We start from the raw sequence: 14509 nt of genomic DNA, 5'->3' as shown, positions 1-14509 counted from the left end.
AATTAGATATACCAATACATATGACACGGGTTCCTAAAAAAAAGCCATTTAAAAGGCCGGCAACGCTCCTGTGATTCCTCTGGTATTGCAAGAGTGTGTGGTTGGTGATTTATGTATTTATTTATTCATTTATAACATATTATATTTTCAATAATATCACAGTGCTTGTACTAACCATACACTCATTCGAGTACCGTTTACAAAGGGTTGTCAAATGTACAATTAAATAATTAAAGTGAGTTTAAAAAAATCTAAAATATCAAAGATAAAGAAAGAAAAAATAACTTAAAACTACATACTTCATACATAACACAACAAAATGATAAATATTAGGTGCTAAGGCATAAGAAAAACATATAAAACTAAATATTTTCCGTCTCTTGGTATCGTTTGAAGTAACGTATCTTTGCGTCCATGTTAATGATTTAATTGATTTTGATTGATCATTGAATATAAATACAACTTTATTCAAACAAAACAAATCTTAAAAGTTTATTTACAATATTATGATTATACATAAAATTAAAACTATCATTAGGGGGAAGCGTACCAAGAATACTGGCAGCATTTCCGCGCTGGATAGCTAGGCTGATCCGTTGACCGAAATAGCTGATAGCACTTGGGTTGCCAGCTGTCTCGCAGATTGTTTAACTCGGACAGCGACCAGTCTCGGCGGCGCGCGTACGACGTGGCACTCAATAGTTTAGTCTTCCCAAGATAGCTTAGCGGTCGTGTAAATCGTGTGAATGTGTGCGTGTGCCCATTCGGGCATGAAGTTAAAGTACTGTTTTATTAGTGTATTGCTTATTTTTTTTTATGACGTTCAGCTGATGGTAATTGATACGCCCTGCCCAATTACAATGCAGTGCCGCTCACGATTCTTAAAAAGCCCAAAATTTCTGAGCGGCTCTACAATTGCGCTCGTCACCTTGAGATATAATATGTTAAGTCTCATTTGCCCAGTAATTTCACTAGCTACGGCGCCCTTCAGACCGAAGCAAAGTAATGCTTACACATTACTGCTTCACAGCAGACATAGGCGCCGTTGTGGTACCCATAATCTACCCGGCATACTGTGCTACTTATAATTCTACATCTAATATAATTATTCAGACTACGTTAGGCGTATGTTTTCCGCCATTATTAGCGAAAAGTAGACAAATTCTTTTATATTATACTAGCTGACCCAGCAAACGTTGTATTGCCGATATTAAAATCGCGATACAAAGTAACTGTTGATCGTAGATGGGTGAAAATTTAAGTTGTATGTTTTTTTTAATGCTGACTCATAATCAAACAAATTTAAAAAAAAATGTCAATAAAATTTAAAAAAAAGGCAATAAAATTAAAAAAAAAATTTGGTGTGGACCACCCTTAACATTTAGGGGGATGAAAAATAGATGTTGTCCGATTCTCAGACCTACCCAATATGCACTCAAAATTTCATGAGAATCGGTGAAGCCGTTTCGAAGGAGTTTAAGTACAAACACCGCGACATGAGAATTTTATATATTAGATAGAGATACATTTTCCAAAAAAAAATGAACAATTAAGTAACAGTACCTACCTACACATGTTTCATTAGTTAATATAATAATTAACATCCTGTTTTATCTTGTAACTATAAGTAATTAATAATTTATTTCTGCGTTTGATTAATCAATGGTTCAACTCGTTGTTTGATACAAAAAATAAAAAATATGCAAGAGCCGCTAAACCATGAAATGTTTGTTTGAGTTAATGTTATCGGGAACGAGAAAAGTTTTCTGAGAAATGTTCGTATAATTAATGTTAGCTTATCTCGTAACTTTAATTGTTAAAGGCCATACTCTGTACAATGAAACTTATAGTTTAAATTCAATTAGGATACTTTATGATAAAAACCTAAACCTATCATTTTGTTGTATTTTTTAATTTTTTTTTAGTATGTTTTCGATCAAGACAGTCATTAAGAACTCGTTAATTGGCTCCGACGACGTCTAAATATGAATAGGAAACCTATTTTAATAATTTTTCCATTCAAATGCTCTCGACTATTTTCTCCTTTGCTTTTAACCCCTATATTAATATTTTCTTCAAATAGAATCAACATTATCATAATGTGTGTCTATTTGTTTTTGTGCTAGATTATTGTACACCAGTTATAGATTATTTTACCGGTGGGAGGCTCCTTTGTACAGGATCCTGGCTAGATTATTGGTACCATAACGGCGCCTATTTAGTAATGTTTACTGTGTTTCGGTCTGAAGGGTGCCGTAGCTAGTGAAATTTCTGGGCAAATGAGACTTAAAATCTTATGTCCCTAGGTGACGATTGTAGTGCCGCTCAGAATTTTTGGGTTTTTCAAGAATCCTGAGTGGCACTGCATTGCTATATGCAGCGCGTATTAATTACCATCAGCTGAACGTCCTGCTTGTCTCGTCCCTTACTGTCATAAAAAAACCGTAGTTAAAACGAACTAGAAACTAAAACAGCCCGATACAGAATATTTCTATCCATTCAGTTAAAAATTTTCTTAAGGTTGATTAAGTTTTCGAGGTGGAAAAATTAAAAAATTAAACCCGATTTTGAGATTTTTCTTCTGATTTGTAGTCGGCGCTGCAGTTGTCCTTACAGCAATAATTGTCCCCGATAAATAAATAGCAGAAATAATCTAAAATTTCAGATAAGTCTGCTGATGTTATCTATTAATGATAGACATGTAAAGGGATATTCATTAAATATTAATCATTCAACTATACAACTTTGAGTTGAAAATTGAAGAACGCCGTTTTTATAGAATAGGAGGACAAACGAGCGTACGGGTCACCTGTTGTTAAGTGATCACCGCCGCCCACAATCTCTTGCAACACCAGAGGAATCACAAGAGCGTTGCCGGCCTTTAAGGAAGGTGTACGCGCTTTTTTTGAAGGTACCCGGTATGTCGTATCGTCCCGGAAACACCGCACAAGGAAGTTTATTCCACAGGTTTGTAGTACGTGGAAAAAAGCTCCTTGAAAACCGCACTGTGGAGGACCGCCACACATCCAGATGGTGGGGATGATATCCTAACTTGTGGCGTGTCGCTATATATTTTTTTTTAATTCTGATACTGCAATACGAATCTCATAGTTCATTTAATGGATGACAAAAGCTTTACAAAATTCGCGAATTGGACAGTGATCACATCATATTGACCATTAGGTTTGAAGATGAAAGAAAAAAATATAATAAAGCGGAATGAATTCCCACAACGAAGACAGTTGCTTAAAAGGCGACAAATTTATTTCAGTCTGCGCGAAATAAACTAGAAAAGATGGAGTCGTATTAAATAAGTAAAACGAAGACGTTTTAAAAATGAGTAACTGAAGAGAATAGTTAGACCGACGTCTTATTTGCATACAAATTAGCTTTTTAGGGATAAAAGCTCAACTGCTATTCAACCACAGGAGAGTAGTTTAGGCTGAAAAGTATTCTATATTAGTATGTTGTGGTTTTGGAATGGAGTCCTTATATTATCGATATTCGTATGTAATCTGTAGCTGCAGCATTCATTATGTTTATAAGTCAGTGTTTGTTAAGGCCTGTATTCACTTTGATTAGCGCGAGTGCAAGTGATTAGTTATTGAGGATGATTAGTGCAAGGAGTGTCCAATTCTTGTTTAGTGGCTCTATTTAGTTAATTCAGTTGTTAGGTGTCGATCAGCAAGTATGGACGAATATAGAGAAGCGTGCTTGCAATTGCAAGAAGTTCTTAAAGAAGTATTAAACGCGTTGGTATCTGAAACCGAAGAACTTTTGGAAGCTGAACATGCAACACGAAAAATATGGGTTTGAAAATGGATTAATAGAAGACCCATTCATGACGCAAGCTACCAACTCTTTAGGGAATTGGCTGCTGAAGATACTATTGAATATTACTTTGCTCTCGTGTTTAGTGGCAGGCTCGCTGCGAGTGAAGGGGAAGGGAGGGCGCGCGGGACGTGGCTACTCGCACTTCACTCGCAAAAAAATAGAACACGCTTCTAATCACGTTACTACGCAGCTAACTAATCACCTGCACTAATCAGTCGCTGTCCATACTTGTTTTCTCCTAATCACTAAACACACGAGCTCAACTTTTTCCAAACATGGTAAATTCAGTATATTAAAGGGAATATTTAAAGTGACTATACAAAAGCGCTTAGTTTAAGCCTAATTGAATAAAGTTTATTTGACTCTGACTTTGAAAACGACAGCCAACTCAGTCAAACGAACGCACCTTTATCGAATGTACTATTTATATTTTGTAAAATTGGTTTGCTTTTTTTATTTTTTTCTTATGAAAATTAGGGACGAGACGAGCAGGACAGTGATGCTGATGGTACAGTGCCGCTCAGGATTCTTGCGAACCCCAAAAATTCTGAGCGATGATGGATTCTCTTCACGTACCTATTTCAATAATTTAGCGCATGAGAAAAGCCTCATAGGGCGAGGGTGACTGAGAGAGCTTGGTGACTTTTAATGCAACCCTTGTCATGTATATCGGTGGAGGGTTGGCAGATATTAGCGTCATAATTTCACTTCCTGATAACGTTATGAGTGATACATACACACTGTGGGGTTTGCAATGGATTCCAGGTAGTTTACCTAATGATATAAAAAATAGGATATGATATCACTCTTTATACGCTTTATATTAGCTTCACCTGTACGTTTGTATGTATGTTTGTAACCGACTTCTTTGGGCGCGATTTTGACCCACTTTAAACGGCTAGATTTTGTTCAAACTTAGTAGATTTATCGAGGACCGATGACATTACATTAATTTGATAAAATTATTCAATTTTTCAATTTGCAAAATATGATTTTTGTTAATTTGTATAATTTTCATCTATAGTCGATAAGGCAAGAATTGATGTTAAAGTACTTAATAGTTTTAAAAATACGCTTTTGTAGAATATTTAACTAAAAAATGAAAAATAAATAATAGTTAAAAAAACTTTGTAGTGCCGGTCAGAAGATCAAGATTGCCGGAATACGTTGTATTGCCGGATGTACGGAATACGGCAGCGCAGGACCGATGGTCGTGGAGATCTTTGGGAGGCCTTTGTCCAGCTGTGGACGTCTTCCGGCTGATAATATGATTATGATGACGATGATAGTAAACTTATTTAAAAAAAAATATTGACTTAGGCTTAGATTAAGGATTGGTCTCCGCTGCGCTCCAACTAGATACCGATAGGTAGTAACCTAACAATAGCTTTTTATTCCGGCAACTTTATATTGTCTGACTTGCACTAAATAACTTATAAAGTTTTACAGTGAATAAAGATTTTTTTGACTTTGACTTTGTAGTGTGCATTGGTTATTTGTTAAGATGCTTGTGTGCGAGGCATCTTTCAAATTTTGTAACTTATATACGCTTCGTGTTATTTATCATTGAAATTAATAAAATATAAAATACTTACTGATGATATGTGATCCCAGTGTCTTTTTTATTTCTTGAAGTGTTGGTTTTACAAAGTTTTTACTACGCAACCCAATTATTAGAAAAGTTTAATGGAAAATGTGCCACGTCAACGTCACACATTATTTGAGACTGGCTCGAGTACGCCCACTCGAGCGTAGTATTAGTTGCTGCACTTTACGACTGCGCGTGCGGTATCTAGTTACCAATCCTTAATATAAGGAATTAGGCGTTATTTTACGGAAATCTATATTTGTTCAAATGTCATGAATAAATATGTTTAGTGTTAATTCCGTGAAGTTTTGTTCGTCATACGGCCTAGAGTTAGAGGTCAAACGCGACCTCCAACGAAGAATCCGATTAGATTAAAATACCTAATATAATGCTCATACGCACAAATTCATTTACAATTTAAGTAACCCTAATATCCTGATAAAAATACCCTGAAAAAATCTTTGAATCTTATCTGAAATTAAAATTACTTGAAATAAAAATCGTAACTATCGTTGACTTTTCTTTCCCAATAAACTTATCGACGGTAACTCACCTTATTCGTACACGCTGTCTGACGACGTATAGCTTACCAGCGATAGAAGTTTGTATGGAAACTGCAATTCACGCGTCCCAATATAAGACGATACGAATGACTTATCGGGTATATTGGGACAGCTTCAGATTATTGACAGCTAATTACTGACAGACAGTTGAAGGTAGTAATTTATCTCTATCTGTAGATTATATATTTAAGAACGGCCGTTAAATTCGTCTGTATAGATAGACTGTGACAGCTGTGATAACGTCGAAATAAAGATGAGGATGACGGTTTACCTCTATTTTGAGCACGTATACTAATTACTAACACAAAGAGACATACAAATAGCTTGTCACACAAAAGCAATGCTCTTAATAGTGATTATTATAACAGTAGAAATAGTGGATTGCTTGTAACTAATTTTAGTATGCTTCATAAGATACATAATAGCTTTAAGGGTAAATGTATACACTTTTATAATAAAGTCCCAGCCACTGTTCAGGCATTACCTATAAATACAAATGTTTTATTAAAAAATGGCTCTGTCGTAAATCCTACTTCTCCACAGCTGACTATCTAAGTGATCCGACAGCCTGGGACTAGATTATGATTATTTTATAGCAATAGCAATGAAGATACAATATGGTATATTTGATAAAAGAGAGCGCAGAAAAAAATGTTGGGAGAGTTTCTTTCGTTGCTTCTTCTGTCTCAGAGCGCCATTTGTATCCGAAGCGAAAGTAGTGTCTAGTATATTAGAAATGACATCAAAAATAATTCTTAAGGAATCAATATTGAGTAAATAAATGCCTTCAATAAACCTGGCCTGTTTTCATCGGTTGTCTAGCAGCAAGAGGCTCTATCTAGACGTATAAATTATATATGCTTTCAATATTCACCCGATTATTTAATTACAATAGCTTACTTTTTGTGGTTTAAATTTCTTTGAAAAATATTCCCGATAATCCAACTGGACGCAGCCGCAAATTTATGACCGGAATTAAGCATTTCGCTCCAATTATTCGGAAATATTGATGTTCTTAAACCATTTGTATCAAGCCTGAATGCTCCAGTGCCTCTGGAAAAAATAAATAAAAGCTTGATTGTATTCTTAGAAAATTTATGTACGTCTGGATAGAGTATTAGAGATTATCGAGTTAGTCAACCGATAAAATAATAATCTTTCTTCTATTTTTCTACTTATTTTTCGAATTCCAACGTTCCACCATTAATTTATTGCCTTTTAAAATTCGCTTAGCGAAGCGAGCGGGAACGCATAGTATATATATATGTATACTAGCTGACCCAGAAAACGTTGTATTGCTGATATTAAAATCGCGATACAAAAGTAACTGTTGATCGTAGATGGGTGAAAATTTGAAGTTGTATACGTATTTTTTAAGGCTGACTCATAATCAAACAAATTTAAAAAGTAATGTCAAAAAAATTCAAAAAAAAAAAAAATTCGTGTTGACCACGCTTAACATTTAGGGGAATGAAAAATAGATGTTGGCCGATTCTCAGACCTACTCAATATGCTCACAAAATTTCAGCAAAAAATCTAAGAAAGAATCGGTCAAGCCGTTTCGGAGGAGTACGGGAACGAACATTGTGACACGAGAATTTTATATATAAGATTAGATATATACATAATGAAAATTGTCATTGTTTGAGGCTCGCTCAGGCGTGAGCCTAAATCACTGATTGTATCACTAATTGAAACTAACACCATTCGATGCTAAATTTATTCTAGATTATGGCTACTTATTTTTTATTGTATTTGTAATAAGACGAATAAGATTAAATTTATATCCTTTTAAAATTCGCCTAGCGAAGCGGGCGGGAGCGCATAGTATAAATAATATAATAATTCTTCAGTATGCGTGACTAGCTACGTCCCAAGTCCCTAGAAGTACCTACTTCGACAATTTGTCTATTTCAGCTTTCACAAAGTTATCATCACACGGAACGGTGATATCAACAATAAATGCCCGACGCTCTAACCGATCTGCCAACACATTATTATTATTATTATTATTTGGAGAGGGTGGCTATATTCCTAGTCCTAATTGGGTCCTAGTAATACCGCGTCCAGAATTGAACTATTGTGTTCGCCTCTCATACTTATAGCTGCCGCGTTTAAGCCGCAGTATCTTCTTGACGCGAGTATTGCAAACAGCATCTGGGTCCAGGGTATCATTTTATGCTTAGATTTAGATGGTTTCTTAAAATAACAAAACATTGGATATTGTTTTTCTTCTTCGATCATTGATACGTCTAGATATGCTCTGACAGCTACGAAAACGTCGAAAAAAATTGAGTTATGAGTTAAGCTCTATTTGCAAGCAGTGTACGCACACTAACACAAAGTATCATACAAATCGCGAGTGTAAGACGTAGCTTGTCACGCATACTGAAGAATTATTTTATTATTTATACTATGCGTTCCCGCCCGCTTCGCTAGGCGAATTTTAAAAGGATATAAATTAATGATGGAACGTTGGAATTCGAAAAATAAGTAGAAAAATAGAAGAAAGATTATTATTTTATCGGTTGACTAACAGCGAGATACTCTATCTAGACGTACATAAATTTTCTAAGAATACAATCAAGCTTTTATTTATTTTTTCCAGAGGCACTGGAGCATTCAGGCTTGATACAAATGGTTTAAGAACATCAAATATTCCGAATAATTGGATCAAAATGCTTAATTCCGGTCATAAATTTGCGGCTGCGTCCAGTTGGATTATCGGGAATATTTTTCAGAGAAATTTATACCACAAAAAGTAAGCTATTGTAATTAAATAATCGGGTGAATATTGAAAGCATATATAATTTATACGTCTAGATAGAGCCTCTTGCTGCTAGACAACCGATGAAAACAGGCCAGGTTTATTAAATCTCGTAGAAGGTTATTCAAATACTCAGTAATCCAAATAATACACATAAATCCATATTTATTTATAGCTTGACCGACTGAATGTAACCTAGATTCTGTCGAAATAAAAAATTTAATGATTTGTTCAAAAGTACATAGACATGTATTAACTAAGAAAAAAGGTTTATAATTTGGCACTTATTATGATTTTATGAACTGTGTAACAAAATGAAAAAGGCTTGAATTTCTATACAGAATTAAATTACCAGGGTATATTTTAATCGCTGTTCATTAGGTTAGAAGTTTTGTAGTTTTCGAGATTATCATGTTTAGTTTATTTATGTAATATATACCCAGACAACCCCCGATTACGTTCCCCCGTTCAATTATAGCTTTTTTAATTATCATAAGTTATAATTTTAGGGACTAAAATAAAATAATCACATACTTAATATTTTAATTTTGGAAATTTTCACTGCCACTATATATTCAATCATAACCCTATTGCAACCCCCCACTTATAGGATATAGTTGTTTTGTACCTTCTACACTTGTAGTATAGTAATAATAATATAATATTGACACACTTTTTTACACAAATTATCTTGCCCCAAGTTAAGCATATATAGCCTGTGTTATGGGTTACAAGATAATGATATATTTAATACAATAAACTTACCTAAACATACATAAATACATTTAAACATCCATGACTCGGAAACAAACATCTATATTCATCATATACATGCTTGCACCTACCGAACCCGGAACCTCTAGCTAAGTATGATTTCGTTGAATCCGCGCTAGGTATTCATAGCCAGCTAGGTGAAAAAGAAGCGCGAGTATCGATCTTTTGTGCTTTACTTAATTTTATTTTGTTGAATTCAATTATAATTTTTACCAGTGGCTCCCTTCACCGGATGCTAGATTATGGGTACCACAACGGCGCTTATTTCTGCCTTTAAGCAGTAATGTGTAAGTATTACTGTGTTTCGGTCTGAAGGGCGTCGTAAATAGTGAAATTATTGGGCAAATAAGACTTTACAAATTATGTCTCAAGGTGACTAGTGCAGTTGTAGTGCCGCTCAGAATTTTTGGTTTAAAAATAATCCTAATGTATTGGTATATTGTAATGGTACTGCATTGTAATGGACAGGGCGTATCAATTACCATCAGCTGAATGTCCTGCTCGTCTCGTCCCTTATTTTCATAAAAAAATAAATTATTGGGGCAGTCGTGCGCCCCTTGTTTCCTGGAGCCTAGAATGAACGCACCTCTGGCTTTGGCCTAGGGCCGCCGCGCCGTCACGTAAAACCCGTCACATACCTACTGCCGTCTTCATTGTAATTAAACTGTTTATCATGAATGAATGAAGATGAATTCATATCACAAAATCGATTAGTAATTGAACAATGCTCGTCAACTAATTGAAACATGGCGGTTTGACCTTCCAGCTTATCATAACAATAATTATTAATATGACTGTGAATGTCCAAGTGAACAAGAACCATTAATATTTTTCAAACTTATTCTGTTTCGATTGGATACAATATAAGTGTATTAAGATTTGCTATTTTTGTTTTTTTTTTTTTTTCTTGAAGTGATTACTTCTAATGGGAGGGTAAACCGGTTCGTAATGTCTGTCTGGCTCCCTTTCGCAGCGGTATTCACTCTCTTCTTCTTCTCTCTCTTCACTCTCACTCTAACCAATTGTTACTTTTATATGATTTAATAATGATACCAATAATGTACAAAATTCTAATGTACATATTAAAGAATTGCAACTCAGAAGAAAATATCTGAATATGAGGTCCTGGTACATGTTGCTGTGATGACACATGGTTTCAACCGCTGTGACACCGATTTTTTTCTCACACGTTAAATCTTATGAATTTATGATATTCTTATGAATTTACGATATTAAAGAATTGTAACTCTTAAGAAAAATATCTGAATATGAGGTCCTGGTACATGTTGCTAGGATGACACATGGTTTCAACCGCTGTGACACCGTTTTCTTTCTCCCACGTTAAATCTTATGAATTTATGATATTCAAGAATTGTAACTCAGAAGAAAATATCTGAATATGAGGTCCTGGTACATGTTGCTGTGATGACACATGGTTTCAACCGCTGTGACACCGTTTTCTTTCTCCCACGTTAAATCTTATGAATTTATGATATTCAAGAATTGTAACTCAGAAGAAAATATCTGAATATGAGGTCCTGGTACATGTTGCTAGGATGACACATGGTTTCAACCGCTGTGACACCGTTTTCTTTCTCCCACGTTAAATCTTATGAATTTCCGATATTAAAGAATTGTAACTCTTAAGAAAAATATCTGAATATGAGGTCCTGGTACATGTTGCTAGGATGACACATGGTTTCAACCGCTGTGACACCGATTTTTTTCTCACACGTTAAATCTTATGAATTTATGATATTCTTATGAATTTACGATATTAAAGAATTGTAACTCTTAAGAAAAATATCTGAATATGAGGTCCTGGTACATGTTGCTAGGATGACACATGGTTTCAACCGCTGTGACACCGTTTTCTTTCTCCCACGTTAAATCTTATGAATTTATGATATTCAAGAATTGTAACTCAGAAGAAAATATCTGAATATGAGGTCCTGGTACATGTTGCTAGGATGACACATGGTGTCAACCGCTGTGACACCGTTTTCTTTCTCCCACGTTAAATCTTATGAATTTATGATATTCAAGATTTGTAACTTAGAAGAAAATATCTGAATATGAGGTCCTGGTACATGTTGCTGTGATGACACATGGTTTCAACCGCTGTGACACCGATTTTTTTCTCACACGTTAAATCTTATGAATTTATGATATTCTTATGAATTTACGATATTAAAGAATTGTAACTCTTAAGAAAAATATCTGAATATGAGGTTCTGGTACATGTTGCTAGGATGACACATGGTTTCAACCGCTGTGACACCGTTTTCTTTCTCCCACGTTAAATCTTATGAATTTATGATATTCAAGAATTGTAACTCAGAAGAAAATTTCTGAATATGAGGTCCTGGTACATGTTGCTGTGATGACACATGGTTTCAACCGCTGTGACACCGCTTTTTTTCTCCCACGTTAAATCTTATGAATTTATGATATTCAAGAATTGTAACTCAGAAGAAAATATCTGAATATGAGGTCCTGTCCTAGCAACATGTGTTGCTAGGATGACACATGGTTTCGCTTTCTTCTTCTGATGAATTTATATGTGTGCCTCATTCTCTCGCCGGCTAAATCCTATACATTAACCTGTTTGTGTCTGTACTGTCGCGCTTTTTCGTTTCATCGACTTTCAAATCACAACGATTTTAAAGAAGTTTTACTTCAATAAATACTTTCTTTTTGTACCCAACCCAGATTATTTCATTGATTTTTCACGATTATAATAGTAATCAGCATCACAACACCTTTACAACGATAAATTATATAGATAATATGAAATAAATCGTTTTTTATTTATTTATTATAATAATATCCTAGTGATGCACACCGTAACAAAGCGACTATGTGACATCATCGACGTCAGGGCCAGTGATAATGTTACAACGTAAAGTAAAATGTTGTTTCCATCTATATTTCATCTTTTGTTCTTTGTGTCAAAATGAGTCAATCTAATGAAAAAATTCATTATATATGACAGATGACCGAAATTCATTAAATTCTAAAATTTCCTTATCTGGTTTGCAAATTTTAAATCAAAATAAAGATTATTTCATGAACACTGTCTAGGTAGTGTCTACAAAAAATCTGTTTCGAATTTAGTAAATTACAGCCTTGAGATAAAGTTTCCAAACTACCCGCATGGTATATTTTTTTTTGTATATTAAATTATTTTACAAAAGTTTTCATACATTAATCGGATAAGTGAAGGTTCCTATTCGTATAATCAAACCTTCAAGAACTTCAAGCCAAGTTCTCTCTGATAACTTAAGTCTTAAGTGACGCTTGGAAGTACGTCGAAATATAGAGAAACTCAAAACTTCTATCTAATCAAATTTAATGTATCCTTGTAAATGTTAATGGTGTTGAAATCATATACTTACAATCTACGAGCGAATAGGCAAACAAAACGGACGAGATAAAAGCACATCTCTAAGGGTATCTCTGTTAGAGATGTGCTTTACAGCAAAATGGAAAAGGAAAGCGAATCTATTTACGACTTGTCAATCAAAATCGGTTACAGTCACCGATTTTGATAAAACAGTGAGCCACGCTTGGAATTATCTCTTTATTATTTTTAATATTAAAGTAGCTAACACACACATTCACAAATTGGTCACGCATTATTTTTACCATTGTGTGTTGTCAGTGATGACATACGAAACGCAAACGTGGCCGCTAACTATGAGCCTTATGAAGAAGTTCAATGTTTCTCAGCGGGCAATGGAGAGGGCTATGCTCGGAGTTTTCCTACGATATCGAATCAGAAATAAGGAGATCCGTAGCAGAACCAAAGTCACCGACATAGCCCAAATGATTGCAGAAACTGAAGTGGCAGTGGGCAGGGCACATAGCGCGACGGACAGATGGCCGTGGGGGCAGTAAGGTCCTCGAATGGCGACCACGTACCGGAAGGCCAACCATAGGCCTACCATAGTGGTAGGCCCCCACGAGATGGACCGACGATCTGGTCAAGATCGCCGGAGTAGGTTGGATGAGGGCAGCGCAGGACCGATCGTCATGGCGATCTCTGGGGGAGGTTTGTACAACAGTGGACGTCTTCCTGCTGATATGATGATGATGATTATTGGCACAGTAGACATAATGGGCTCATAAATCGTCTTTATGCTAGTAATACTCTAAGTGTATAGTTGAAATGGTAGTTTTTACAGTGATATGTTTGATATTATATAGATTTGCGTTCTGATTGTGCAAATATATTTGTTACAGATGTATGCTCCATAAGGCAGTTTCAGTGTGCGAACGGGAAGTGTATACCCATCTCGTGGGTGTGTGAGGGAGACAACGACTGTGATGATAATTCCGACGAGAATATTGAAGAATGCAAAAAAGGTAAGTCAGTACGTTTGTTAATTGATATATTGTATCTATTTATTTATAAATCACAAAGACAGCGATGGAAATATCTTTGGAAAGGTGTTGATGAGAAAAGTTAAAAAAAATGCTGTTAAACTCTATTTTCAGAAACATACGCACAATAAAACAATGTGACCAACGTATAGAGAAAGTTAGACGTAGCTTGTCACGCATACTAAAGTAATCATCATCATCAGCCGGAAGACGTCCACTGCTGGACAAAGACCTCCCTCAAAGATCTCCTAGGCGGTCCTGCGGTGCCCTCATCCAAGGCTTTCCGGCGATCTTGACGAGATCGTTGGTCCATACCAAGACTGCGTCTTCCGGTACATTGTTGCCATTCTAGTAATTTTCTCCCCCACGGGCCATCTGTCCGTCAAACTATGTGCCCTGCCCACTGCCACTTCAGTTTCGCAATCACTTGGGCTATGTCGATGACTGTGGTTTTCCTACAGATCTCCTCATTTCTGATTCGAACTCGCAACACACTAAAGTAATAAAACTGGGCTTTTGTCATGAGTTGCCTAACAGTAAGAGGCTTTATTAAAACTTATAAACTATCTTAAGTTAATACAATATTACATCAAGGAC

At 35.4% G+C, this 14509-nt stretch overlaps 1 protein-coding gene across 6 annotated transcripts in view; it reads left to right on the top strand.

The window, feature by feature from the left end:
- The window catches only part of LOC126969534 (low-density lipoprotein receptor), a 352782-nt gene that overhangs the window by 14615 nt on the left and 323658 nt on the right, over positions 1–14509 (top strand). For all 6 annotated transcript variants that reach the window (XM_050815018.1, XM_050815016.1, XM_050815014.1 and 3 more), the window contains exon 2: positions 13772–13894. In XM_050815018.1, the coding sequence (XP_050670975.1) occupies positions 13772–13894 (123 nt within the window). The remainder of the gene's footprint in view (positions 1–13771; positions 13895–14509) is intronic.

This window comes from Leptidea sinapis, chromosome 18, assembly GCF_905404315.1.
Source record: "Leptidea sinapis chromosome 18, ilLepSina1.1, whole genome shotgun sequence".
Taxonomy (NCBI): Eukaryota; Metazoa; Arthropoda; class Insecta; order Lepidoptera; family Pieridae; genus Leptidea; species Leptidea sinapis.
The sequence above is the reverse complement of the archived record's forward strand: the minus strand, read 5'-3'. Positions and strand labels throughout refer to the sequence as shown.